The 24,706-nt window shown below is 47.4% G+C and overlaps 2 protein-coding genes across 10 annotated transcripts in view; one reads left to right on the top strand and one right to left on the bottom strand.

Moving 5' to 3' along the window:
• Mprip (myosin phosphatase Rho interacting protein) overlaps nucleotides 1-10,024 on the top strand; it is a 115,438-nt gene extending 105,414 nt beyond the window's left edge. For 5 of the 8 annotated variants that reach the window (XM_085829973.1, XM_029484025.2, XM_029484023.2 and 2 more), the window contains 6 exons: nucleotides 703-862; nucleotides 1,932-2,051; nucleotides 3,265-3,351; nucleotides 3,931-4,093; nucleotides 5,685-5,770; nucleotides 9,318-10,024. In XM_085829973.1, the coding sequence (XP_085686099.1) occupies nucleotides 703-862; nucleotides 1,932-2,051; nucleotides 3,265-3,351; nucleotides 3,931-4,093; nucleotides 5,685-5,770; nucleotides 9,318-9,389 (688 nt within the window). In that variant the 3' untranslated portion in view covers nucleotides 9,390-10,024. Of the gene's footprint in view, nucleotides 1-702; nucleotides 863-1,931; nucleotides 2,052-3,264; nucleotides 3,352-3,930; nucleotides 4,094-5,684; nucleotides 5,771-6,219; nucleotides 6,286-9,317 lie in introns of all 8 variants that reach the window. The other 3 variants (XM_029484022.2, XM_085829974.1, XM_021178484.3) reach the window with 1 other exon arrangement.
• A 7,686-nt stretch (nucleotides 10,025-17,710) lies between these two features.
• Pld6 (phospholipase D family member 6) lies at nucleotides 17,711-21,531 on the bottom strand. Of its 2 annotated transcripts, none has more exons than XM_021177215.2 (2): nucleotides 21,098-21,531; nucleotides 17,711-19,218 (listed from the first exon to the last, which is right to left on the bottom strand). In XM_021177215.2, the coding sequence occupies exons 1-2, from the start codon at nucleotides 21,513-21,515 to the stop codon at nucleotides 18,971-18,973; spliced, it is 666 nt and encodes a 221-aa protein (XP_021032874.1). In that variant the 5' UTR covers nucleotides 21,516-21,531; the 3' UTR covers nucleotides 17,711-18,970. The 2 variants fall into 2 exon arrangements, with proteins under 2 accessions (XP_021032874.1, XP_021032875.1); XM_021177216.3 differs by having other exon boundaries at nucleotides 19,096-19,218; nucleotides 21,102-21,531.
• Nucleotides 21,532-24,706: the final 3,175 nt, after the last annotated feature.

Genomic DNA, 24,706 nt, shown 5'->3' with positions numbered 1-24,706 from the left:
TATACAGAGAAGCCCTGTCTCAAAAAACCAAAAAAAAAAAAGAAGAAGAAGAAGAAAATAGCCACAGTGTTCTAGGATTCTCATGAACTGACTATACAGGTAGCACCAAGTGCAGCATGGAAACACCTTGTGGGGGTTGGGGATTTAGCTCAGTGGTAGAGCGCTCGATTCAGTCCTCAGCTCTGGAAAAAAAAAAAAAAAAGGAAACACCTTGTGATGTTTTCCTCAGTAGGAGTCACTGCTGGGGAGGGGACCCTTGGGTTAGTACCAGAAGTATCTATTGATAAGAGTTGCTGAGGTTTCTGGAATGTTCTGGGGCTAAAAGCAACAATTCACGAAGTCCAGTGGTCAGGCTTCCTGGACTGGAGGCTCATCTAGAAGGTCCTTCTCGACTCTTCTGGCCATGGGGTGCTGAGAAGAGTCCCTCCAGGACTGGTTTCCTATTGTGCCGAATGTCTGTGCTTTGAAATGATACACTGCCCAAGTGGTACTCTCTACCTATGACCTCTCAGAAACACAGCTCTGCTGTCACACTGGTTCTGCCCCCTAGTAGCATCACCAGTGTGCCAGCTGTGGCTAACCCAGAAAAGATAGTCATTTCTGCAGTGTCCCAGACATTCTGTGGGCAGACACTGTGCTATCACTGTCTAGCCGTCCAGGTCCTGCAGTGGGGGCAGGGCTGAGCATCCCCTCTCTCTGCAGGGAGGAGCTGCAGTCAGTGCAGCGGGAGCTGGAAGTCCTTTCAGAGCAGTACTCCCAGAAGTGCCTGGAGAATGCACACCTAGCCCAGGCGCTGGAGGCCGAGCGTCAGGCCCTTCGGCAATGCCAGCGTGAGAACCAGGAGCTCAACGCCCACAACCAGGTAAGGCCAAAAAGCTAAGCCCCACCTTCATTTAGGCTACTGGCCATGATACTACCACGTCTACCCTTCCTGAGACTTAAGAATCTGGTGACTTCTCTGAATCTCTGGTCTTCTAGTTGAAGTATCTCAGAGTTGGGGTCTCTGTCCTGCAGTGCTGGGCTTACTCCCTCACATTTGTTTCTATAAGTCATGCTCTTAAAATTTAGTGCTCCTTAGAAAATTGGGGTTCACTAGAATCCCAGATGAGTGGGGTATGATACTGAGTTCAATATAAGCTCTTCTATCAACACCCTATTTTTGCCTGCTCCGTCTGTCATGCTTGCCCTCTCTGCCTTCTCAAACCACACTGCACTGTGGGTGTAACTAACTACTTGGGAGTCACTGAACCACTGCAGTGGCTTGAAGAAGAGCACTTACCAGTCAGAAAGGCCTGAGAAATTGGAGGGACAGAAGTAGAATAACCTTTGGGAGCTCAAGTGGGAAAAGATAACACTGCCCACAGCAGAACAATTTTAATTTTAAGATCCATGGAACTTAGCTCCAGAGACACAATTGGCATTTTGCTGCTATGAGTTCTGAATCGGTTCTGAATTCAGCTGACCAAACAGAGCAAATGTTCCAGGGAGGAAAACAGTCATTTGCACTGGACATGTACTATTTTCTTATCCCTCCTCCCTACATGATATGTTACAGCTAAGGACTTAGGAATTGCGTGGGTGGTACTGGGTATTAGACATACTCTAGAGACAACTTATTGTATATGGGAGGATTATGCAGATATTGAATGCCATTTGTAATGGGACTTGAACATCCACAGAATTTGGTGCCTAATAGAGGTCTCAGAACCAATTTCTGACAGGTTATAAGTCCTCACATAGCCTCACAACCCATATGAACAGCTTTTATGTATCCTTAAATGTCTACCTTAAACATAGCACTGAACATGCACAAGGCTTGGGGGCTCCATTCTTAGGCCTCTGTATGCTACTGGTGAGAAGTGACCTCCTCTAGTGTCTTATGCAACTATGTGTGGGGATGGTCACTGTTGTGTTGTGCTGTTGTCCCCCAGGAGCTGAATAACCGCCTGGCTGCGGAGATCACACGGTTGCGGACACTACTGACTGGAGACGGTGGCGGGGAGTCCACTGGGTTGCCTCTCACACAGGGCAAGGATGCCTATGAGTTAGAGGTACTGTAAGAAGCAAGGCACTGTCTTATTCAGGAGCTCCTGGGTCATACAAAAGCTTAGAGTCATTGAGGGACCAGATTTTAAGAAAAGGCCAGAAGGGGGGTATAGTTCAATAGTAGAATGCCTGCTTACATGCAAAACTCTGGGTTCATCTCTAGCTCTGTAGCAGCTACAAGAAAAGAAAGCTTCAAGCTAACTTTTGAAAGGTATGGGAAGGCACAAAGTCATTGGGCTTACCAGTTAGCTGACAGGTACCCTGAGGTCCACAGGCAGGAACAGGGGCCCCTCTAGATGCCATGAGGATCTTCAGTCCCACCCTTCCCCTTACCTGCCCACAAAATTGGTCTCATAAAGTGCCCTATTTCAGGGCTACAGGAATCAATCCTGCTGTTCTCAGATTCTATCATGACTTAACTTCTCGGAGTCCAGGATGTTCGTTTTCAATCAGAACAGCTCATTCTGCAGTGGCAAGCACCTGTAATCCCAACTGCTTAGGAAGCTGAAGCAAGAGGATTCCAGAGCAGTCTAGAAAGAAAAAGAAAAAGAAAAAAACAACCGTTGAAAGAGGGAGAGAGAAAGGAAAGACTCTAAGGTGTTCTCACATATTAGAGTTCTCAACATGTGGGTTGAGACTCCCCTTGGGGCACACATCAGATATCATACCTATTAGATATTTATATTATAATTCATAACAGTAGCAAAATTACAGATATGAAGTAGCAACAAAATAATTTTATGGTTGGGGGTCAGCACAACATAAGGAATTGTATTAAAGGGTTGCAGCATTAGGAAATTTAAGAACCACCAAATGAGGATGTAGGGCATCCTCAAGAAGACCCCATTTAGGTTAAGGTTTTCCTTTATAGGTGACTCAGACAAGTGAACAAGAGGAGCTGGGTAGGGTGGGCAGAAATTCCTATAGGAACAATGTATCTAGACCTTGACAGCTACATCTCAGGGAGCAAGCATGTCAGTAGTGGGAACTCAGTGTAGTCCTCATGCCTCTGGACTAGCAAGGCTAACAGTATTTTCCCCTTTCCATTTCTGTAGAAACACTGCGCAGTATTTAAGTGGTGTGTTCTGTTTAGTGTCAGTAAGGGTTGGCTCTGTTCCCCACAATGTATGAAGCAACTGTCTGCCAGCCATGCTCTGTGTGCAGACTACAGGATACCTGGTTCCTGAGAGTCAGTCCTCATTTCCCCTCTTCTTATAGGTCTTGTTGCGGGTCAAAGAGTCAGAAATTCAGTACCTGAAACAGGAGATCAGCTCCCTCAAGGATGAACTCCAGACAGCCCTGCGGGTAAGGGCCAAGTGTTTGGAGACAGGACAAAGAGGGGTGAAAGCTGAGAGGTCTGGCCAGGTCCTGCTGGGCTCACTTTTTCATGGCAGGACACTCTACAAGATTGCAGTCCTAAAGTCAGGTTCCCTTAAAATACCAGCGTCTGAGCATACGCCTCAGAAGTGAACAAGGAAGCCTCCCTGGCCTAGTCAGGAGGTGGTGGTTCCTGTGTTTCCATGCATTTGGGTGGGTACAGTAACAGTGCTATGTGGGGGAAGTGAGGCTTGGTCTGCCATTTAGGCTGGTCTAGTTGGACCCATCTCAAAGGGATTCCTGGAGTCAGAAAGTAATGATGGCATCCTTGATGTGATCAGGTCACTTAACAAATCTAACACCTAGAGGCTCTCCCTGACTGACTTCCACAAGGAGCTGTTGGACAGTCAGGACCACAGCAGGCTTGCCCCCTGTAGTCATCTGCTTACTGCATGTTTTCTTCAGTGTCCAGTCTTTGCCTCAGAGAGGGAGGGTACAGGGCCATCCCCAGTGAGTCTGACACCCTGTCTGCAGCTGCCACTCACTTGTCCCTTTGTCACTGTCCAGGATAAGAAGTATGCTAGTGACAAGTACAAAGACATCTACACTGAGCTCAGCATTGCCAAGGCCAAGGCTGACTGCGACATCAGCAGGCTGAAGGAGCAGCTGAAAGCAGCCACAGAGGCCCTGGGCGAGAAATCTCCTGAAGGCACTACTGTGTCAGGATACGGTGAGCGATCTGAGTGCTCCTCGTGAAGATGTTTTGGCACTTGAATCAAACCCAAAAAAATGTCTTGAGCCATCCCAAATCTCCTTGAGGCCCACATGCACGGGCTCCCCCTCGAGCTGCTCCTCCCATATCCTGCAGCTCCTTTACACAGAGCTACTTCCATAGAAACAAGGGGTCATACCATCTGTTTCTGAAAAACTTAAGCAGGTAAGGGGAGTTCTTGCTAGTTCCTTAATCTAAATGTTTAGCCATAAAATCTTTGAGGGCCACAGGCAAGCAGAACAGAAGGAACCTACAGCCTGTTCAAGAACAACAAAACTGACCTCTTTTTGTGCTGGCTGAAAAGATCCAGGCATGGACTGGAGAGATGGCTCAGCAGTTAAGAGCACTGACTGCTCTTCCAGAGGTCCTGAGTTCAAATCCCAGCAACCACATGGTAGCTCACAACCATCTGTAATGGGGATCTGATGCCCTCTTCTGGTGTGTCTGAAGACAGCAACAGTGTACTCACATACATGAAATAAATCTTAAAAAAAAAAAAAAAGAAGAAGAAGAAGAATTGGTGAAAAATATCCAGGTACTGTGCAGAACAGCTGGGAAAGAGGCTGCTGAGCCATGTACTGTTGGATTCTTTCTGATAACTGACGAGTTCATCTTAACTTCATCATGGCCCTTTCTTTATAAAAGCCCCACAAACTGAAAATCTGTTCAAATCCCCTAATATCCCTGTAACTGAACATTCCTTCAGCAAGTTCAGGAACAGTATCCATGACAGCATTCAAATATGCCTGCTGGAACAGTCCTCTGTGTTGCTCATGGGATATAGACACCCACTTTTCTGGAAGGCTGCTGACAACAGCACAGTTTACAATCTAGCTCACTGTAAAACAATGATCACCATGGTCACTGTGTAGGAAGCCAAGAAGCTGAGGCATTAGAGGGAGGCAGAGCTAGAACGGGGAAGTGTGTGTTCTTCTGTCATGCCGTGATAACTAACCTTGGAAGAGTATTCACAGGGCACCGCATCTGTAGACAAGCGCCACACATTGCCGAGTGCTAAGCATCATCATGGACAGCCGTGCACACAACAGTCCACTCAGCGGTGCAGACTGACTGTGGGAAGACAGGGAGGTGTTTTTATGCTGATGTAAAGAGAATTTTTTGGGATTTTAGTAAACAAGGAAAGCCCCACACCCTGACATACTTTGTGATGTGGCCCAGTGTACACCTTTGTCATTTGTGTTTAAGACATTCTAAGAACTGTTTTCTTGATGGGTGGATCATGAAAAGAATATGGTCTGATTCTGTTTGATACCAGTCCTATGTCAGAAATCAGCTAGAGATAATGAGGCCAGTTGGTATGCCCAGAAGTCAAGGTCTAATTCCAGAGTAGGAGATCCTATCCTTTGTTAACAGTATTGTGTGTGTAGCTTAAACCCCAGTGGGAACCCAGTGCTCCAGTGCTTGGTTGGTTATTGGATTTAGGAAATGTATGTGTGCACTATGCTAGTGAACTCAGACCCTCCCATATGTTCTGTTTGGTTCACAAGATTGTAGAAAGCAAAAGTAATGAGTCTTTTTGTTCCTTCAGACATAATGAAATCTAAAAGCAATCCTGACTTCCTGAAGAAAGACAGATCCTGTGTTACCCGGCAACTCAGAAACATCAGGTCCAAGGTGAGTGAGGTCCAGCTTATGATGAGGTGGGACTAGATGATGCGGGCGAGATCAAGCCCATTGCAGGCACTACAGTGCAGGCCCTAGCCCAGCCGTGTAGTCAAAACGTTCGGATAATTCTAGTGGCTTCAAGGACCATGTTCCATGTCATCAGAACCATCTCAGGGCCAGGGCTTCAAAAAGCAAGACATGAAGAGATTCGTGTCTCATACGAATCTTGAGCCTCTCAGAAGGTGGGGTAAATCTGACCTCTTGGCTCTACTGTATGTCTGTTCACTGCACATCTCTGTAATCACACTGACACTGCCAACCTTGGAGAAATGAAGTCGATGATCCCCAGTGTGCTCTCAGATGGATGTGTCTGGGGGGTGGGGGAGAGGGCCTGGCCAGCATGCCGCATTTAGAACTGATTGTGTGTGTGTCTTATTTTTTGCTCTTTCCTCTGACAGTCCGTAATTGAGCAGGTCTCATGGGATAACTGAGTCGCGCCCGCTTCCAAGTCCCCTGTCGTATAGGTAAACCACTTCTCACTCTGCCCACTGCCTCACAGGCAGCTCTGCATGCACTCTCACACCTCCATAGCACACCTCTATGTAATTATCTTCACTCATCTTTCTCTGACAAACACACACCCAGTCTACATGAGATCTCAATAACTATCCTGGAAGTTGGCACTCTAACCTCTCCACAGAGCTGAGCCTGCCCAGGGCCTCCTCATCTTGACGGGTGGGCACAATCCAGCATGCATACTGGGTGACTTGCACGACACTGATTCCTGTCTCCTGTCTTGGAAACAAATTGCAGGGAGATAGTAGATACCCACTGAGTCTGGCAAGCACTGCGCTCTCATGAAAGACCTCAGATAGCCAGTTGGTAACGAGGCTGTTTTGGGGAGACCCCTGCAGATAGAACAGATCCCAGTTGTGCTGTTCTGTGTGGAACTGATCAATACTGCATGGGTAGAGTCTGAGAAATTATTTTGTTCCTAAAGGCCTGTCAACCATTCACACAGGGCTGAACATGACCTGCTTTTGTTTTTTATGCAATACAAAAGTGTGTCTCCCCATAGAAGGTAGTAGAGTTGGCCATGTGGAGGTCAGTGCCAGGAATGTTGTGCCCCAAGGGTTCGTGTTGACCTTTTTTATACAGTGATAGCAGCTCAAGAACCCTGGCCTAGTTGGTCCCACTGGCAGTAAGTACCCAGGCGTGCCAGTTCCTACTATACATGAGCCTCTCTACCTTCCAGTAAGACAGAAGCCAGCAAGGGCAATCAGCTTGAGCTTAGAGGAAACAAGCTTGCCTTAGGGAAGAGTATTGAAAAAGTCCAAGGATTTTAACATTGGCTTTAACTAATCTGTTTTGTTTTCTAGTTCCAAGCTAACTTATATGCAAATGTGGTTTAAGCATATTGGAGACTACTTTCTCCAACCTAAGGTTAAACTCAGCTCTTGCCCAGAAGCCCTCAGAAAGCACAGTGGTCACTATGAACAAGTGGCTTTTGGGTCAGAATAAGAAAGGACATCCAGGGATGGGCACCATGAGGAAGATATGTAGTGAGGTATGCCACCTACATGTGAACTTGTGGGGATACCCAGCACAGGGCTCAGTAACAAGGGACTGGGTGGTGGTAATGCTAGGAACAAGGAGGCTCTGTTCTAGCAAGATCCCTATGGCAAAGACAGCTGTGAGAGCCAGTGGAGGGCTCCTGTACTAAGCAGGGTCACTAGTCACACAGTGCTAGAGCAGCTCTGTGTTCTTGGAGTCACTAGAGCCCTGGTAGATGGGAAAGGACATTAGTTTCCAGAGGACACCTGACCCTCAGAACAAGCAGGAGGGCAGAGACCTTGAGCTGTTTCTCACGTGATTTGTCAGGATTTGCATGGGGACCCAGTTCCATTGTTGTGCTCTGTGTCCAACCTCAGCACACGCATGCACAAAGTGGGGCCCGAGATGGCAGTGCACGTGTGCTGCCTTTGTGCGCTTGGAGCTTCCCAGGAGCCCTGTTAAGAGAGAGACTGAGACCTGTGCTGGGCCATGATTGGGACCTCCCTCACATGCTGTACCATCTCCTGCCTTGGTCAGCTTGCACAGCAGCAGCATGGCCTCTTGAGATCCATAGCAGAGAGGATTCTCCTTGGTGTGATCATGGGATGGGTGTGGAAGGCTGAGCCCTGAAGGTAACTGGCTGCACCTGAGGCCAGAAACGTCAGAGAAATGACACTTCCCAGGGTTTACCTCTAAGGGACAGTAGGTCTTGAATGCTCTGTCCTGAGAATGGTAGTGAGTACAGTAAGTAGGCTCACACTTCCTCTGGGCATCCATTGCCATGTAGGGCCACTGTGGCCATTCAGAGCCTGCTCCTTCCACATCAGAATTTTCCTCCATCCAGCACATGGAAGCCAGTCCTAGAGCACATTCTGTCCAAAGGAGTCTCAGGATGCCTGATAATAAATCCTCAGCTAGAACAGAACATTTATGGCAGTGCCAATACCCCATTCCCCTGGGGGATACTTGGTTTGGCCAGTTGCTGAGTGGTAAGCCAAAAGACCTATGTAACATCTTTTGGAAGTCTGGCTGACATGGAACTACCTGAGCTCAGGAGGTGAGACTTCAAAGATACCTTGAAGCAGGTGTTGGTCACACTGTTCACACACATGATCTGTTAGTGAAAAAGACAATGTGTACTCACTCAAGCACAGCCTCAGCTATATGATAACCTAACTCAAAAAACGAAAATTATGGGGAATCTGGTGATAGGACACTGACCACAGCACAGTTCCTTCTTTATCCCTGCAGGAGGCTGGGCCTCAGCCACGTGGAGCACTGACTGCCCCTTTCCTAGTATAACCTGTGCTTACAGCGAGGCTGAGCCTGACAACAAGGCTTATGGCCAACAAGAATCAAGGCTGACCTGGCCATGCTAAAAATATGTTGATTGCCAGTTCTCTAAGAACTGGAGTTCCTTTTTTCTTCCAGAAATGAAAACTTTGGGGAAGAGGAAAGATATTTAAGAGAGATGTGGTAAATATTCTGTTCCCCAGTTAGTAAAATGTCCTTTGCCTTAAGAAACAATACCAAGATCACGGGAGTTAAGTCACTGTGTGTGTGTGTGTGTGTGTGTGTGTGTGTAATGTGTTGATAGCTATATCTGGTGGTCTGTCAGGGATTCCTCTTGTCTTAAAGCAGTAAGTTCACAAAGACAAAGGAATGAGACATGCACATTCCATATATAGGAAGAATGATAGGTACCCAGGTTTCCAGTCCTTCACCCAAGTGTTTCGTGGTTTTGTCTGAAGAACCAGCCCTAAGCTAGAACTGAGCTATGACACACGGTCTTGTTTCTCTTTATTATTTTCCCCTTTCTCACCCAAGTACATTTTTACAGGAGAAAGCAAATCCCAGTCACACTACTTCTCCAGGGCTTCTCTCAGGGCTTCCGCCCTCGCATGCCCACTAATCTCAGGATCCCTCGCCTGCACCTGCTACTGAAGCCCGCTACGCCTGCTGCACCAACACCTAACTGCTCCTTCCTCTCTGTCTCCACCAGAGTCTGAAGGAAGGCCTGACGGTGCAGGAGCGCTTGAAGCTCTTTGAATCCAGGGACTTGAAGAAAGATTAGCTGCATCCATTCCACTGACACATCCTTCCCAGCTGGTGACAGCACAAGCCAAGCCTGGTTTTCATCTGCATCTGTGCTTTCTCATTGTTGCTGTCATTAACTGTGGGTATGGATGCATGAGAGACTGCTGTGGGGTGTTTGCTCCATTCCCTCCCTGTTAATTCCAACTTCCTGTTGTCTTTATCACAGCTTTTTTCCCATGGTATTCTCAGATTAGTCACGCGCAAGCAGTAGAGTGGGGCGGTTTCCCCGCTGATACCTGAGCAGCCCCCTTGTCCTCCCAGCACACTCACTGTCAGTATTAAGGCACAGCAGCCTGTTAATAAGCTAGCCCTGCCTCAGAGTGCACGTGGGGACCTGCCAGTGGCTCTGCTCTGCCGCACACAGTGGAGCACCACCCTTGATGGTCAGAGCAGAGCCACCGAATGTTGTAGGCTGGCCTGATTTCTGAGGGGCCTAGGAGAGTGTCCAGCCTGGCCCACTTCCTTTTGATGTGGGAGGAAGACAGCATTTTGTACCTGGCCACTGATACAGCTTAGAACCATACCCAGATAATCCTGGCAAATCCTTCACAACCTGGAAAATGTTGAAAGCAACCATTCCTATTTTGGTTTTTTATTAAATCTTGCACAAAAGCCCCGACCCCTCTCATTCCTTCCTCCGCTCGTGCCTCCCTTGCTGTGCTAATCCTGGTCTTCTGGTGGCCCGGAAGAGTGACTTGCAGCCTGAAGCTTCAGACTTGTCAAGTGTGATGGGTCCTCCTCAAAGTCCTCTGGAGGGGAACATTGCTGGGGTTTAATCTGTCTGAAAAGAAGCTGCCATGCTGCTTGGCAGGGTGAGGAGAAGCCCGTGTGCAAAGACTGTCAGGACTGGTGACAGCAGCAGTGTGTGCTCAGGACCCTCGTTAGTCTGGGCTCTGGAAGGGTCCCTTGAATTGTCTGCTTCTCATGGAGCCATTGACAGGGAGCCTGTGCTAACTCTGCTTTTCTAGCTAGCTGAACAGGACCTGTAACTACCCAAAGCAGTCTGCAGCATTTTCTTTAAAAAACAAACCAACAAAACATTTTCTCTATTCTCATAAGAAAACATTCATACTGTAAGATGCAGTATACAGGAGCCCCCATGTCAGATGGGAGAGGCAGTAGCCTCATAACTAGATACACGATCTGGCTTCTTAGTCCTGGCTTGTTAGTGTTAAGTGGGTCAGATGGATGGTCTCTGAGTGTACAAATTCAACTCATGAGTCCCCTAATGGTTCTACATGAGTTGACGTACAAAGTCTAGCTGGCCTAATAGACAGGCAGGTTGAAACTTCAAGATAACGGATTTATTACAAACCAAAGTGTGTCACTGATCAGCAGGCAAGCCCTGGGCTCCCCTTTTCACAAGTTTTTAAGTTCCAGTCTGGCACATGCTCAGTGGTCATTTATGTTTTCAGCATTATGGGCACGTCAGACCTGTTAAAACAAGCTTTGAGCTCAGAGTGGGCTAGCTTTCAGGAGCCTGGAGTTGTGCGTTGAGGACTCCTGTTCTCTCATATGGTTTCTTTGCAGCTATCCTGCTGCCCTTGGGACCCTCTGGCCCCATTGCATTATCTTCCTGCCTTGTGCTTCCTGGGATGCTACAAAGAGCCTGCAGAAGATGCCAAGCCTACCATTCAAAAGGACATTTGATCTTTTGCTCTTCACCTCAGAAACCTAGGATAGGAACTTTGCTGAAGATACAAGTACCTACGTGTCAGAGACAAGGGCTGGGAGACAGGCACGCTGCACCCATCTAATCTGTCACTCAGGGCTCCTACTGCAGGCTCATTTTTGCTATGATACAGCACACACTGCTCCAAGGCTTGGTTTCATGTGTGAGTATTTGGTATGTTGGCCAAATGCTGAACTGGCAGACATTCCTGGATCATCTCCCACTGTCTAAGCCAGTCTGAACAGTAACATGTGCAGGATCAGGGTGACTTCTGGCTTCTGGCAAAATGAACCAAACAAGAAGTTGGTCTTCCTGAGTCCCTGATAGCCATGCGGGCCCACTGCAGCAGTTTATTTTAGACTGCCACATGTCCTCTGTCCACTCCCTTCCCTCACTCCCTGAGCCAGGTTCACTTTTGCCTGACCCCTCTACAGGCTTCCCATTCCCTGGAAAGAAGTTGAAGTTGGTGTGTTCAGAGAAGAGGTATTGAATGTGCAAGTGGAGTTGGTTCAGGCATATGTAAAAGAGGATGCTTGGCTGAGAACGGGTAGTGTAGATAGATCAAGAAGTCACAGGCTGCTCCCAGTCCAGTCAGTCAGTGGCATGCTTTCTTTCCCCACTTCATGGTAGGAACAGAATTTTATTTTCCTACAAATACACATTTGTGGTCTACCAGCATCTACGAGCAAACTGCCATTACAGGGAACATACCACTTGACAGTGAATGTAAATATATGCTTAAATTACATCTTGCAAGCCGGGCGTGGTGGCGCATGCCTTTAATCCCAGCACTCGGGAGGCAGAAGCAGGCGGATTTCTGAGTTCGAGGCCAGCCTGGTCTACAAAGTGAGTTCCAGTACAGCCAGGGCTACATAGAGAAACCCTGTCTCGAAAAAAAAAAAAAAAATACATCTTGCACGTGTGATGCCTAGCACCAGAGCAAAGAGCACATCTGCCACCCAGGGCTACTGGCTGCACCTTTTCCAGTATGGTTATGGCCACAATGCCACAATAATAGGAGGCCAGAGCCCTATGAAGTAGGGAAGAACGCTAGGAATGTGTGCATTCACTGAGTGTAAACAAAAGTCAGAGTTGGCAAACTCCATTGGATCTAGCAGAACACTGAACTGGGCCCAGTCACTTGTGTCTGTACTCCTACACCTGAGGCTCCAAAGTACAAGGTCAGTTTGGACTACATAGCAAGACTATCTCAAATACAGGTGGGCTAAGGGGATGGATATAAAATACATAAAATTTAGGGTTCAACTACAGCACTACAGAGAGCACACTTGTGGTCTTTGGAACATTTGTCCAAAGGGAGCCTGAGAGATTTGACTAGGAAACAAATGGGTATGAAAGATATTTGAAGGAATGTGTACTACTGTTAACTTCTCTACAGGGGGAGATGGTGCACTGACTTCTTTCTACCCTGGAACTGCAGAGAAAGCACACTTCTCACTGCTGCCACCTAGCTGGTGCTGAGGGAAGTAGCTGGCTAGCATACAGCCTGCACTGTTGGGTGTGAACCAGGGCATCAGCTTAGTTAGATTCCTGCAGGTCTGACCCACACACCAGTGGTCTTTCTCCTGACCTCCAACTAAGCCTGGCTCTCAAAGACAGGCTGGATAAGCACCCAGAGGCCCTATGCAGCCTTCCCACTCATGCCATACTCCATGTAAATAACCCAGTGCAAGCTGCACACCAAAGTCTGCTGGCAGCTACAGGGACAACAGTAACACCCAAACCCCAGACTCTGCTCGCAGAGAGACAGTAGTTAACTCTTGGCCAATTGTCCTGCACCTGCACTGCAGGAGGGTTAGCTGTTCATGCTATGATGTAAAGATGATGTCACCTAGTAAGCTACTTAGAGACTATCAGTGTAGGGACTCATACAGCCTTTCTCATTAGAGCTCCCAGCATACCACAGGACAGCCTATGGCCTGCACTTCACTTGATCAGCGTTTCCTGTATATCAGAGCAAGCAATGTTAAGTATTTCTAAGGCATGGTGCAGGAACTTTTGTGCAAAGTTTGTTTGAGTTTTAAAATACCTCTAGATACCCCTTTTGAAGGTATGTAAAGGCAGCGTTCAGTGCAAACCCCTCTCAAATATCAAGACCATTAGTTAGCGAGGCGTGGTAGCACACACATTTAATTAGCACTTGGGAGGCAGAAGCAGGCTAAGTTCAAGACCAACCTAGTCTACATAGAAAGTTCTAAAAGAATTACACAGTAAAAACCCTGCCTAAAAATTAAAAAAGACTACGTTAATAAGTAATGCCTTAAGTTTTGGTTACTCAACAGACTCTGAAGATATCCTTGCCCACACTCACAGCAAGCTCTGATTCTTGTTTAAAGTATTCTGTGAGGGTTGCATAGAGCCACTCAAGGAAAACCAGTAATATGAGGGACTCTTGGCACCTTACCCTCAGGTTTCTCAGGGTGTTTTTCTTAGGGAACTGGCTGGAGCATACGCTGCTTCAGGTCCAGGAGCCTAGCTCTAACAGCGGGGCTGGACTTGAGTGCAGAGCAGTCCAGCTACCCATATCTCTAGTGGCCTGACTGTATATAGCATGAGACTCCAGGTAGCTCCATGACTGTATTTCTGTACTGGTAAGGAGGTAGCCCATCAGTAGAGTTAAAAATGGGACAGTCCAAAACTGAAGGACTTCAGGGCCTCTCCAGTTTCGCGTGGGTCACAGGTCAGCGTGGAACAGCTTCCATTGTGGGACAGGACCTCATTGCTGGCATTTGCCATAAAGAGATACCATTGTTAAGAATCCTAGTCACACAGTCCACTCCAGCTTGCCACAGCTGACATGCCATTGGCTCATCTCTCCTTTACAAGGTAGTCAGACCACACATCTAATTTTATTTTAGCAAGCTATAGATTGTAAAGAACACTAAATTCACTATTATGTTTTGTTTCATCACAAACTTTGATATAAATGGATTTTAAATCATTTTAAGATTTACCTTTGATATTAATGCTTTAATGCCAGGATCCAAAACCAGTTCTGTGGTTACTAACCAATGTGGCTTTATGTAGGTTTGCTGTGTAGAATATTAAGAATCGCGGTCACAGTGGCTCCTTGACAATCAGAACTCTAGGTGACCTTCCATTACTGCTGCTTGACTGGGGGTGGGGTGCGTGTTTGTGAACAGGGCGCCTGGCAGGGCCTCTTATATCTCGACAGAAACAGGCTTGTGCCATCTCACCTGCTATTTAGGTATTTTGTCAGAACAAAATAGTCAATCCAGCTGCCGACTAAAAATTACATGTAGAAGGTAATGGAGCCTGACTGAGCCAGAGAGGCTTCAAGCACAGCTTCTCAGAGCCAGTTCAGGCCTCTGTGTGTATGCACAGGGTGTGGCTTCCTGCAGATAATGTGTCCCCCAACTCCTCCTTCCAAGATCTTATGGTTTAGTGTAAGGCATTTCCTACAGAGTTTGTGGTCAGGTTCACTACAGTTGAAATGTTAATTTGTAGAACTATTTATTCCTTTGTGTGACAAGCTAGAGTCCTTGGCTGTAGCTCACCATTTTTACTGTGTAAATACTGCTTGGTTTTACATGAACTGTATCATAATAAACTATTTTTGCATTGCCCTCTGCATGCATATGGCTGCTGACTTTGCCAGTCAAAGAGCAGAACCTAAAGCCCTGAGTTGTAAAGGTACTAGAGACCAGAATGGGCCAGATAGAACCTGCTGCGCTCTCTACAATGGTCCTCTGAGTTGTTTTCAGGATATTTACATTAGATTTCACATTAAAAGGGATTTTACATTTTCACATATAAGCCATAATATTTTGTGTCTGAAGTCTTTGGTACTTTGGACTTGGTATAGAAACTTCAAGGATTAGTTAAAACAACAGCAAAAATTCTGACGGGGATTCCTTCATTAATCAAGATACTGTAACTCTTCATTGTAGCTGTCTTGTGTTTTTATTTCTGTGGTGCTGGGGTTGGAGCCCAGGGCCTCAGGCATGCTAAGCAGTGCCTCTACCACATGAGCTTATGAAGTTACTGCTCAGACTGGCCGCCTCCTCTCTAGTTCAGTGAGTACTAGTGTGCACCACTATAGCTGGCCTGTCCTTCATGGATTTTCTTGTGATTATAATTGTCTCATTTTTTGTTTTGTTTCAAAGCATCATGACCTAAAAAAGACAACCCAAAATAACACTGTTCCCTAATTGTAGAATATCCTTGATGGTTCTATTTCATTTTTTTGTTCATTAAGTTTAGAATAATAAACTAGGCCAGACAAATGGCTACCAACCTGGTGATTCCAGTGCACGAGGGGCTCAGGTCAGAGGATTCAGTTTGAGGCCAGCCTGGGTTACACAGCAAAATCCTGTCTGTCCTCATAGTTTCCCAAAAGGTAAGATAATAACTGGGTTTTTCAATATTGTCACAAACCTTATAATGAAAGTATGTGGAGGGCTAGTGAGATTGCTCAGTGGGTAAGAGCACCCGACTGCTCTTCCGAAGGTCCGGAGTTCAAATCCCAGCACCCACATGGTGGCTTACAACCATCTGTAACAAAATCTGACTCCCTTTCTGGAGTGTCTGAAGACAGCTACAGTGTACTTATATATAATAAATAAATAAATCTTTTTTTTTTAAAGTTGCTTTTTAAAAAACAGTAAGTATGTGGAACTGACTAGAAATACAAAAATTGTTTCTACTAATTAGAAATCAACGTAAGTCGTTTATGAATCGACAAAAGAATAAATACTTTTAGTATGTTATTGCAGAAGTTTAGGGACCTTTCAATAGCTTTTTGTCCGTTAAAAACTATTATAAACAAATGTACTCAAAAAAGAAAAGCTTTGGGAACTGACCTGATAGGATCTGTCATTTTAGCGCATTTCTTTTTTAGGAGAAAGACTGGGGAGGGAAGAGACTGCCGGGAACATGTAGAGGCTGGGGGGGGGGGGGGGAGGAGGGGGAGGAGAGGAAGGGGCCAGAGAGAGGAAAGGGTCAGAGTGTTTTAGCACATTTTCTTGAAATCGGTGAGTGCAATTTAAAATTAGTTGGCAAGCCGAACAGTAGTAGTCTTTTATGGTTAAAATTGGTTCAAAAAAATCAAAAACCATGAAAAGAAAAGAATCAGCCTTTCTAGCCAGCTTATTACACTCAGTAATGAAAGACTGGCCATTTCCATCCAGTATGGTATACAGGATCTAGCTAAAGTGAGAAAGAGGCACTCACTGAAAGGGAACGAATACAACTAACTGTTCCTTTTAAAGGAGGTCTGCTGGACAAACAGCTGAGGAGCACATTAACATACCAGAGGGAGGCTAGTCTGCTCTCCCAGCATCCCTCAGTACCTGTGGCTTCTCCCAGCTCTTCTCACCACGCCCCCTCCCCCAAAATTTTCCTTCCCAGAGCTGGATTCCACACTTTGCTTCCTAAAGCCTGATCCCTACTTAACTGGGCCATTTTGGCTGCATGAATCCTTTGGTCTCAGGCCACCACCAGTCTTGGTCAGGAGCTCCTCTCGCTCTCCTCTCGGGGTCCAGTTTAGTCCACAGGCCATTCTTGGCCTGGTTCTCCTCCTCCTCCTTTTTTCTTTTTCACTTTTTCATTCAGTTAGCACTACTAAATTTAGCAAGTTAGGATACAAGGCTCAGTTGTATTTCCACACAGTAGTTCTGAAGACTGGAACAAATTAAATAATTCCATTTACAGTAACATGAGTAACAAATCCTACTACAAACACTGCTGTGAGATAGATACTCCAGCCAAGTGAACAAAAATCAAACCAGATGGAAAACACTTAGGACCATCAACACCAAGATTAAAAGGTCAAAAATCCTTCAAAAGACAGGAAGGGAAAGCAAAGCAAAGCAAAACAAGACAAAAAACGTTAAAACACCAAAAAGGCTTAGTTCTGTAGACTACTTTAAGAGAAAATGCAAGTGAGTATAGAGTAAGTGTATTGAACAGCTAAGGGCACGACTGGAAAATCAGACCCAAAGACAGGAAAAGAGGGGGAAACATGCAGTTCACATTGGGCACCTTTGATCATCCAGACCTCCAGCTTCCACTCCAATCCAAATCCCATCTCCTCATTGGCCAGCCACACTGCTCAGCTAGAAGCAATCTCTTATCTTCCTAAGGTGTTTTTCTTTCACTCTTGTGATTCCAAGAATATAGCTGCTGCTTTATGAGTGTACGTACATGCCTCATCTCTTTAATGTTTACATGCCTTGGATCTCTTAGCTGCCCAATAAATTTTTGAGTAGACAACAAAAAGCCTACAAGCATCGAGAAATTAAAGATGAAGCCATATATCTAAGGAACAGAAAATACAAGATGATAACCCTACTTGGTCTACAGATTCAACATCATATCTATCAAAGCCCTAGACACCTTTTAATTTTTGCCAGTGATGATTGATGAATTAATGTATTCATTTTAAGATTCACACAGGGATATAAGAGGATAAGAATGTGTTGGAAACAGAGGGTTTGTTTTGCCAGAACTCATCTAGGCAGCTGCGGGCATTACCACAGTGTCAATACACAGCCATTAAAATTAATGGTCAGTTGATTTTCAACAAAAGTTTTCATACCACTTGTTAGGGAAATCATCTTAGTGGTGCTGATACAGGTGGGGTGGATGTCCACGTGCACTGTGCCCTACCTCACAGCTCTCAGAAGTGAGTGTGACGGTACTGTAACCCTGTGCTTACGGTGATGGTACTTCATCAGTCTTCACAGTCTGCAGAAACAAAGCTACTCTATTGAGAGTAACCGTATCTGAATGCAGCAGGCTAAGGTAGAAATGCAGCAGTTCGTACTTGAAAATATTTATTGAAATATGCCAGAAGTTAAGGGTCTCAGTTTCTGTTCAATCTCTTGGAAAATCAACATCAAGTTTACTTGTCTAACACCAAGTAAAAGGAACGTTAAAAAGTGTGAAAACATGGGATTGAGGACCTGAGGAAGAGAGGCTAAGGGTGGCCCAAGAAGGGGTTGTGGGACTTGTTACTCCAACATGCTCCCCCCACTCTCCCTTTCTCTTTCCTTTACTAAAAAAAAAAGAAAGAAAGAAAAAAAAAGTGTGAAAACAACTGGGTCTGGTGGTGCACGCCTTTAATCCCAGTGCTTGAAGCAAACCTGGCAGATCTCTGAACTGAAGACCAGCCTAGACTACATAGTGAGTTCCAGGTTAGCCAGGGCTACAGAGTGAGACCCTCCCCACCTCCTTCCACCCCCACCCCCCCAAAATTTTTTTTAAGTGAGAAAACATGCATTACGCAGTATCTGCTGCTAAGTTAAAGGACAGACACATCAGGAGCCGCATGGGGCTTGTCGTGCACACAAGCATGAAAACAATGACAAAACCGCAGCTCATGTCACAGATGCTCCAGAGAAGCTGTTCCTCTGACTCCTGTCAGTGCCCAGCAGAGCTGAGGTAACAGCCTGGGCAGCCTGCTTACCTCCAGGGTTCCCTTTGTCGTCAGCTTCTGATCCACTACTGAGTAAATGTAGAGTCCACCACAGGGCTCGAGGTGAGGCCCCTCCCACGTCCACAGTCTGGCTCTACGTGTGAGGGGCATGGACAAGCAAAGCCAAGCCTGGGCAAGCTGCAGGTGTGGTCAATGGGTAGTGCCCACCAGCGACTAAACGCTGCAGGGAGATAAGGGCCAATGCACTCTGAGGCGTGTCTAGTGATGCTCAGGATAGGATGCTGCCTATCTAGGCAAGTACTAGGGAGCCTACAGTACTGTCCAACACTGTCACCTTCCTAACTTCTGCTGGGGATGCATGCACAGGAAGACTAGCAGCTGCTCCCCAGCCAGCCAGGAAAGGCTCATGCAAAGCAGGAAGGGACATCACAAAAACAAGCTGGAAGAGGAGCAAGACAAAGCAGGGTCAGTGCCCTCGATGCTTTTGGGGGAAAAAGCTGTACTTGGTGGGATCAAATTCTTCCCAGATGCGCTCAAACTCCTCCAGGAACAGCCGCACATACTCGGTGTCCTCCATAATCAGGACGTTCTCCCGGTTGTTCTGGATGGCCTGTGTGGTCCAGTTGAGGGAGCCGGTGATGAGCACCTTCTTGTCAACGATGGCAAACTTGTGATGCATGTAGCCTAGGTCCTGGTCGTGCCGTACCTGTATCCCTGTGGAGCCAAGGCAGCCTTTATGTCACCCACCCAGACAAGGATGCCCAGGGGCTTGTCCCAGGGTGGTACTGAGATTACAGAGAGAATCATCCAATCACCTTTGGGGAATCCATACCAGCCCCAGTAAGCCTAAAGTCTAAATACTACCTCACAGTCCTACAGGGGAAGAAGTCAGGTGTTTGACATATCCTTGCCTTTCCTGTCTCTCCCTGGAACGGGTAAGCTGAAGGACAAAAGCCTAGACAGGGAAGGAGTGCACGCTGGCTTTGGCTGGCTAACTTGAATCACTGCTCCCAGGGTACCTACCTCCCTAACTGAAAGGACTGTGCCATATCCAAACTGCTGTCCTCACTAGAGTTCTGGTTTTGGTTTCTTCCTTTTGAGGGTAAGTTTGGCAGGGATGCTGGGATGAAACCCAGGTCCTGCACACTCTAGGTAAGTGATGTCCTGCCTTTCCGTTCCTCCAGCCTCTGTCCCACTCCACAGCAAACCCGGCAGCACCCACCACACTGCCGTTCACCTTCGCTCAGAGGACCTCTTGCTTTAGTTAGACCTCAGCAGCTAGTTCCCGACTTGGGCACTTCAATGCTAGCTGGACCTTCTTGATGCCTCTCCAGCCCTGCAATGCCTCTGCAGCTACCCTAGCCACTCACTCCCTACGTGATCTTTGTGAAGTCTTCCAGAGCCTTCTGATCTATGTGTTTCCCCACAAACACCTGGTGGTACCAAATACTGGCACATGGTGCACTTGATTGAACAATCTGGAACTCAGCCAGCTGTGGCCAAAACATCAGTTGGAAGTTCTATCTGTGATGATATATTGGTTCTTTCCAAATCTGAGGTTTCATGACTCTCCAAACTCTAAATACAGTGACATCATCCATGTCTGATACCTACTGTCCACCACCCAAAATGATGACCTGGCTGAAGGTCACTTTGTGACTGCCAGTAAGGGGACAGGGGCAGCCATCAGACTGACAGTGCTTCTGTGCTGCCCACGTGAGTGATACACAACAGGTAGGTGCTGCAGTGTTCTTCCTTCCCTATGAGGGATCTGGAAGCAGACCTGGTTTCCAAGGCTACACCATCCCCAGGATGTGGGAAGACAGGCCGTGTGGAGGAAATAAAAAGCCTCAAGAGCCCTACAAAGCCTGGACATCTCCCAAGGGCTTCCCAAACCTGTCAGCCACTGTGGGCACAACGATTAGGCTAGGCAGGTGTGTGGGTGGGACATGGGGGCACTGACTCCTGCGTAATGGAGGGATCTAGTAGTCAAAGTTTGTGTTCCTCCAATGCAACCACTTGAAGAAAAACAAACAAGGGCCATAGGCTTAGGGAGGATAGTGTCACACCTGCTGCCTGGGCAGAGCTGCAGGCTGGCCAGACATACCTATGGGCCCAGAGGTGATCGCTGAGAAGCAAGTATTCGCCACACTGTAGGGTCCACTTTCCAATGATCACAGAGCCTAGTGGGAAACTCACTAATCAACACTGTCACTCCTACTCCGCTGTGGTCACACAGCCACTAAGGGTTTCTCAGTGTTGGCTGGGTTTAAACTGACTTAAGTTTTATCCTCCACGCCTTCACTTATGTCAGCCATCTCAGCCTAGAACAATCACAGAAATTAAGTCTAAACACGCCTCTAAGGTCAAGGTCAGAGAGTAGAAACTGGTGGGAACTGCCACATACCTTACTCATGGGGAGCCCAGACATGGAATATAACAGACTATGAACCTTGACTCCTTGGCCCGCTCATCTCTGCCTGCCTGCCTCCACCTTTCTCCCCGAAATGCTACCTGCTCTGGACAAAGTCGGCAGGGGCATCAAATAAGTCCTCAACCCCTCTGCCGGTGTGCACCCTCGGCGGCGGTTTACCTGCCTTGCGCAGCAGGCCGATCTGAGAGCCGTTGAGGGCCATGTAGTCGCAGTCGGTGATGACCCGCACGCGCACCCCACGCTGATGCAGCAGCTGCACTGCACGCCCCAGCTGCGGGCTGGAGAAGGCGAAGAGGCAGAGCTCCAGACTGGAGCGGGCGGCCAACAGCGCGCGCAGCAGGCGGCTCAGTGAACTCTCGCTGTGGGGGAGGCTACAGGGGCAGCCCGAGGGCCCGGGGGGCAACCCTGGGGCCTGCAGTAAAGCCTCGGTGCAGGTCACCTGTGAGGGGAAGAAGAGCACCTCGCGCCGTGGCCGCCGCCCAGCCAGCAGCCAACGAATCAGCCACGGCAGTGCCTCTAGGGCCAGCGCGAGACCCGCACCAGCCGCGAACACCAACCGCCAACTCGAGCGCGCCATGGCCGCCACCTCTAAGGTCAGCGGAAGCACCAAGCGCTCGCGCGCCCAACACGTGCCAGCCCGCCCCCAACTCCGGGTGCGCCACGCCCCCTTGCGGGGCCCGCCCCCAGCCAGGAGCTAAACTAGCGGTTGCACAGCTTTCCCAAGCCAGCAAAGAGCCCCTGAGGAATGCGCGGTCACTGGTGGACCAGGCTGGCCTTGGACTCAGAGATCTGCCTGCTCCTGCAGAGTGCTGGGATTAAAGGCGTGTACCTTCATTTGACCTCTTTTCCTATGTGTTTCCCTTGAATTTCCTTCCCTTACCTGACTGCTCTAGAGTTTCTGCATCGTATTGAAAAGAAATGGGGATAGCGAGATGCCATCTCCTGATTTTAATGGGATTTGCTTTGGGATTTTCTTCAATTACCATGTTGTTTGTGGATTTGTACGGTCTACAGGAAGGAGTTATGAACGGTACTATAAATATAGCCAATGGATATGCCAGAGGCCTGTGGAAGAAGAACTTATTTGCTGCCAGTTTCCTAGGCCAAAATCATTTCTTTTTTCTAAAAACTTATATCCACAGATAAGTGTAGCTCTCACCCCTCATCTAAGAACTTCTTTTTCAACAGATGAAGACAACCAGAGTTCCACGATTGATCAAAATGCTGAGAATTAGCAGCTGTGGGGATAGATCCCTGCTTATGAGGTTTGGCAGCAGGTTCTTTTGCTCAACCCCAACTGATACACCTGCATTGTAACCCAGACACCTAAGGCTAAGTATAATGGAAGAAGTGATGGAAAGACTATATGAGCAGAGGCTCAGGACACCCAGTATTAGATAGTGTGCCCTAGACGGGGGAAACACACTCATGAACTCAGGTCCACAGTGGTCCACACTCAGCACCATGTCTTTTGTCCCTAAGGATGCAGCAAGTTTTGCTCTCTGTGAGATGAATTCAGAGCTGCCTCAGGTTGCGTTCCTACAGCTGAAACAGCAGACAATCAGAAGCTTTGACTGAACATAGGACAGTGATTCAGGGAATGTCACATGCTGGAAGACAGGAAGACCTCTGACCCAAAACTTAGAAGATACAGACAGACATCGCTTTCTTCATCCCTCCAGGACCACCCAGGCCAGCATGGCTTCCTACGCTGAGCTCGATGGGGCACACACACACACCCCTTCCTGTTTTAAGGAGACCCTCTCATACCCATGCTCCCGATACTTTCCTCATCGGCAGAGACTGACCTATTTCCTGAAGTGGGGCACCATTAGACAAACCGGTCTTATTCTGGAGCATAGCCTGGTTTAGAAGGTCTCAGACTTACAGCAATCTTCTAGCCTTAGCCCTCAAGAGCTGGCATTATAAGACTGAGCTGAGCCATAGTGCTCAGCCCTGTTAACAGTGGAGCACATACATAATGCAAGCCATGCTAGATTCTACTGTCCAGTGTCTGAATCCATCTGAGCCTGCAGGTGCATCCTATGATGCTTCCCTCAGCCCCACTGGTACACAAAGACACACAGTACACACAGTTGCATCTCCTCGATGGAGCCGGATTGATTGATAGTATCTGTCTTAGTGTTTTATCGCTGTGAACAGACACCATGACCAAGGCAACTCTCATAAGGACAACATTTAATTGGGGTTGGCTTACAGGTTCAGAGGTTCAGTCCATTATCATCCAGGCTGAAACATAGAGGCATCCAGGCAGGCATGGTGCAGGAGGAGCTGAGAGTTCATCATCTGAAGGCTGCTAGCAGAATGCCTGCTTCCAGGCAACTAGGAGGAGGGTCTTAAAGCCACACCCACAGTGACACACCTACTCCAAGGGCCACACTCACTCCAACAGGGCCACAGCTTCTAATAGTGCCACTCCTTGGGCCAAGCATATGCAAACCATCACATTCCACAGTCTGGCCGCAATAGGCTTGTTCAAACATATGGCGGCCATACTTAAACATAGCATAATGCAAAATATATATAGTTCAACTTCAAAGGTGCCCATAGTCTATAGCAGTCTCAACAATGTTAAAAGTCCAAAGTTCAAAGTCTCTTCTGAGATTCATCCAATCACTTAACTGTAATCCCCAAAGCAAGACAGGAAACCAGCTGAGCAAACTCCAAACTCTGCATCTCCATGTCTGATGTCAAGGTGGTCTTCAGATCTCCACTCCTTTTTCATCTTCGTTGACTGCAACAAACTTCTGTCTCCTGGGCTGGTTCCACTCCCTGTTAGCAGCTCTCCTCAGCAGATAGCCCATGGCTCTGGCACCTCAAACATCTTTGAGTCTCCAAGGCAACTTCAATGTCAATGTCTGGGATCCACACATGATCTTCTGGCTTCTCCAGAAGGCTGGCGTCACTTTTCCAGCTCTGCCCTAAGCTCAGGTTGATCCACTCCACTACTGCTGCTGTTCTTGGTGATCATCCCATGGTACCGGCATCTCTAACACACTGGGATCTTCTGCTGCAACTAGGCTTCACCAATAGCCGCTCATAGGCTCTCTTCATGGTGCCAACCCTCAGCTCCTTTGCATGACCCCTTCAGTCCTGGAGCATCAACTGCAACTGAGGCTTCACCTTCACCAATGGCCTTCCATGGCCTCTCACAGTGCCGAGCCCCAGCTGCTTTGCATGACCCCTTCATGCCTTCAAAACCAGTACCACCTGGGTGACTCTTACACATAATCAAGTACAACTGCAGCAAGAGGTACGACTTTGACTATCTCTGGAACACAGCTTCTTTGTGCTCTCAGAAAACACTTCCCAGAAAGATTTCACCTCAGTGGTGCTGGTCTCTTCTTAATCACCATTAATTCCTTAGCCCTAGCTAACTAGCATGAATTGTCCCAGTAGTCCCATCTATTCTGGACTCTAAAGCCAGAGCCACGTGTCCAAAGCTGCTGAGTTCTGCTGCTTGCTGGGGCTGGAACATTGCCCCCTTGTTCTATTACATTATCACCAACTTTTTTTCCAACTCCTTCACTGCCTAAGCTTGGCTGTCCTAGAACTTGCTCCATAGACTGACTTTGAACCCAGAAATCTACATCCCTGACTCCTAAACCCTGAGGTTAAAGGCATGGTCCACCAAGCCTGGATTTAAGTTTTTCTTCACCTAGAACTTGCTGTGATCTACGCTGGTCTTTAATTCAGAGATCTGCTTCTTTGCCTTCTGGGATTAAAGGCTGTACCACCATGCCCGGA

The sequence above is a fragment of the Mus caroli genome, unplaced genomic scaffold, assembly GCF_978045245.1.
Source record: "Mus caroli unplaced genomic scaffold, Mus_caroli_1 scaffold_13, whole genome shotgun sequence".
Lineage (NCBI taxonomy): Eukaryota > Metazoa > Chordata > Mammalia > Rodentia > Muridae > Mus > Mus caroli.
This window is presented reverse-complemented; position numbering and strand designations above follow the sequence as displayed.

Coding starts and splice junctions, on each gene's coding strand:
- Pld6 (XM_021177215.2), bottom strand. CDS start 21,515: ATGGCGCGCTCGAGTTGGCGGTTGGTGTTCGCGGCTGGTGCGGGTCTC. Junction 19,219..21,097: donor CGGCCTGCTGCGCAAGGCAG/GTAAACCGCCGC, acceptor TTGGCTCCACAG/GGATACAGGTACGGCACGAC.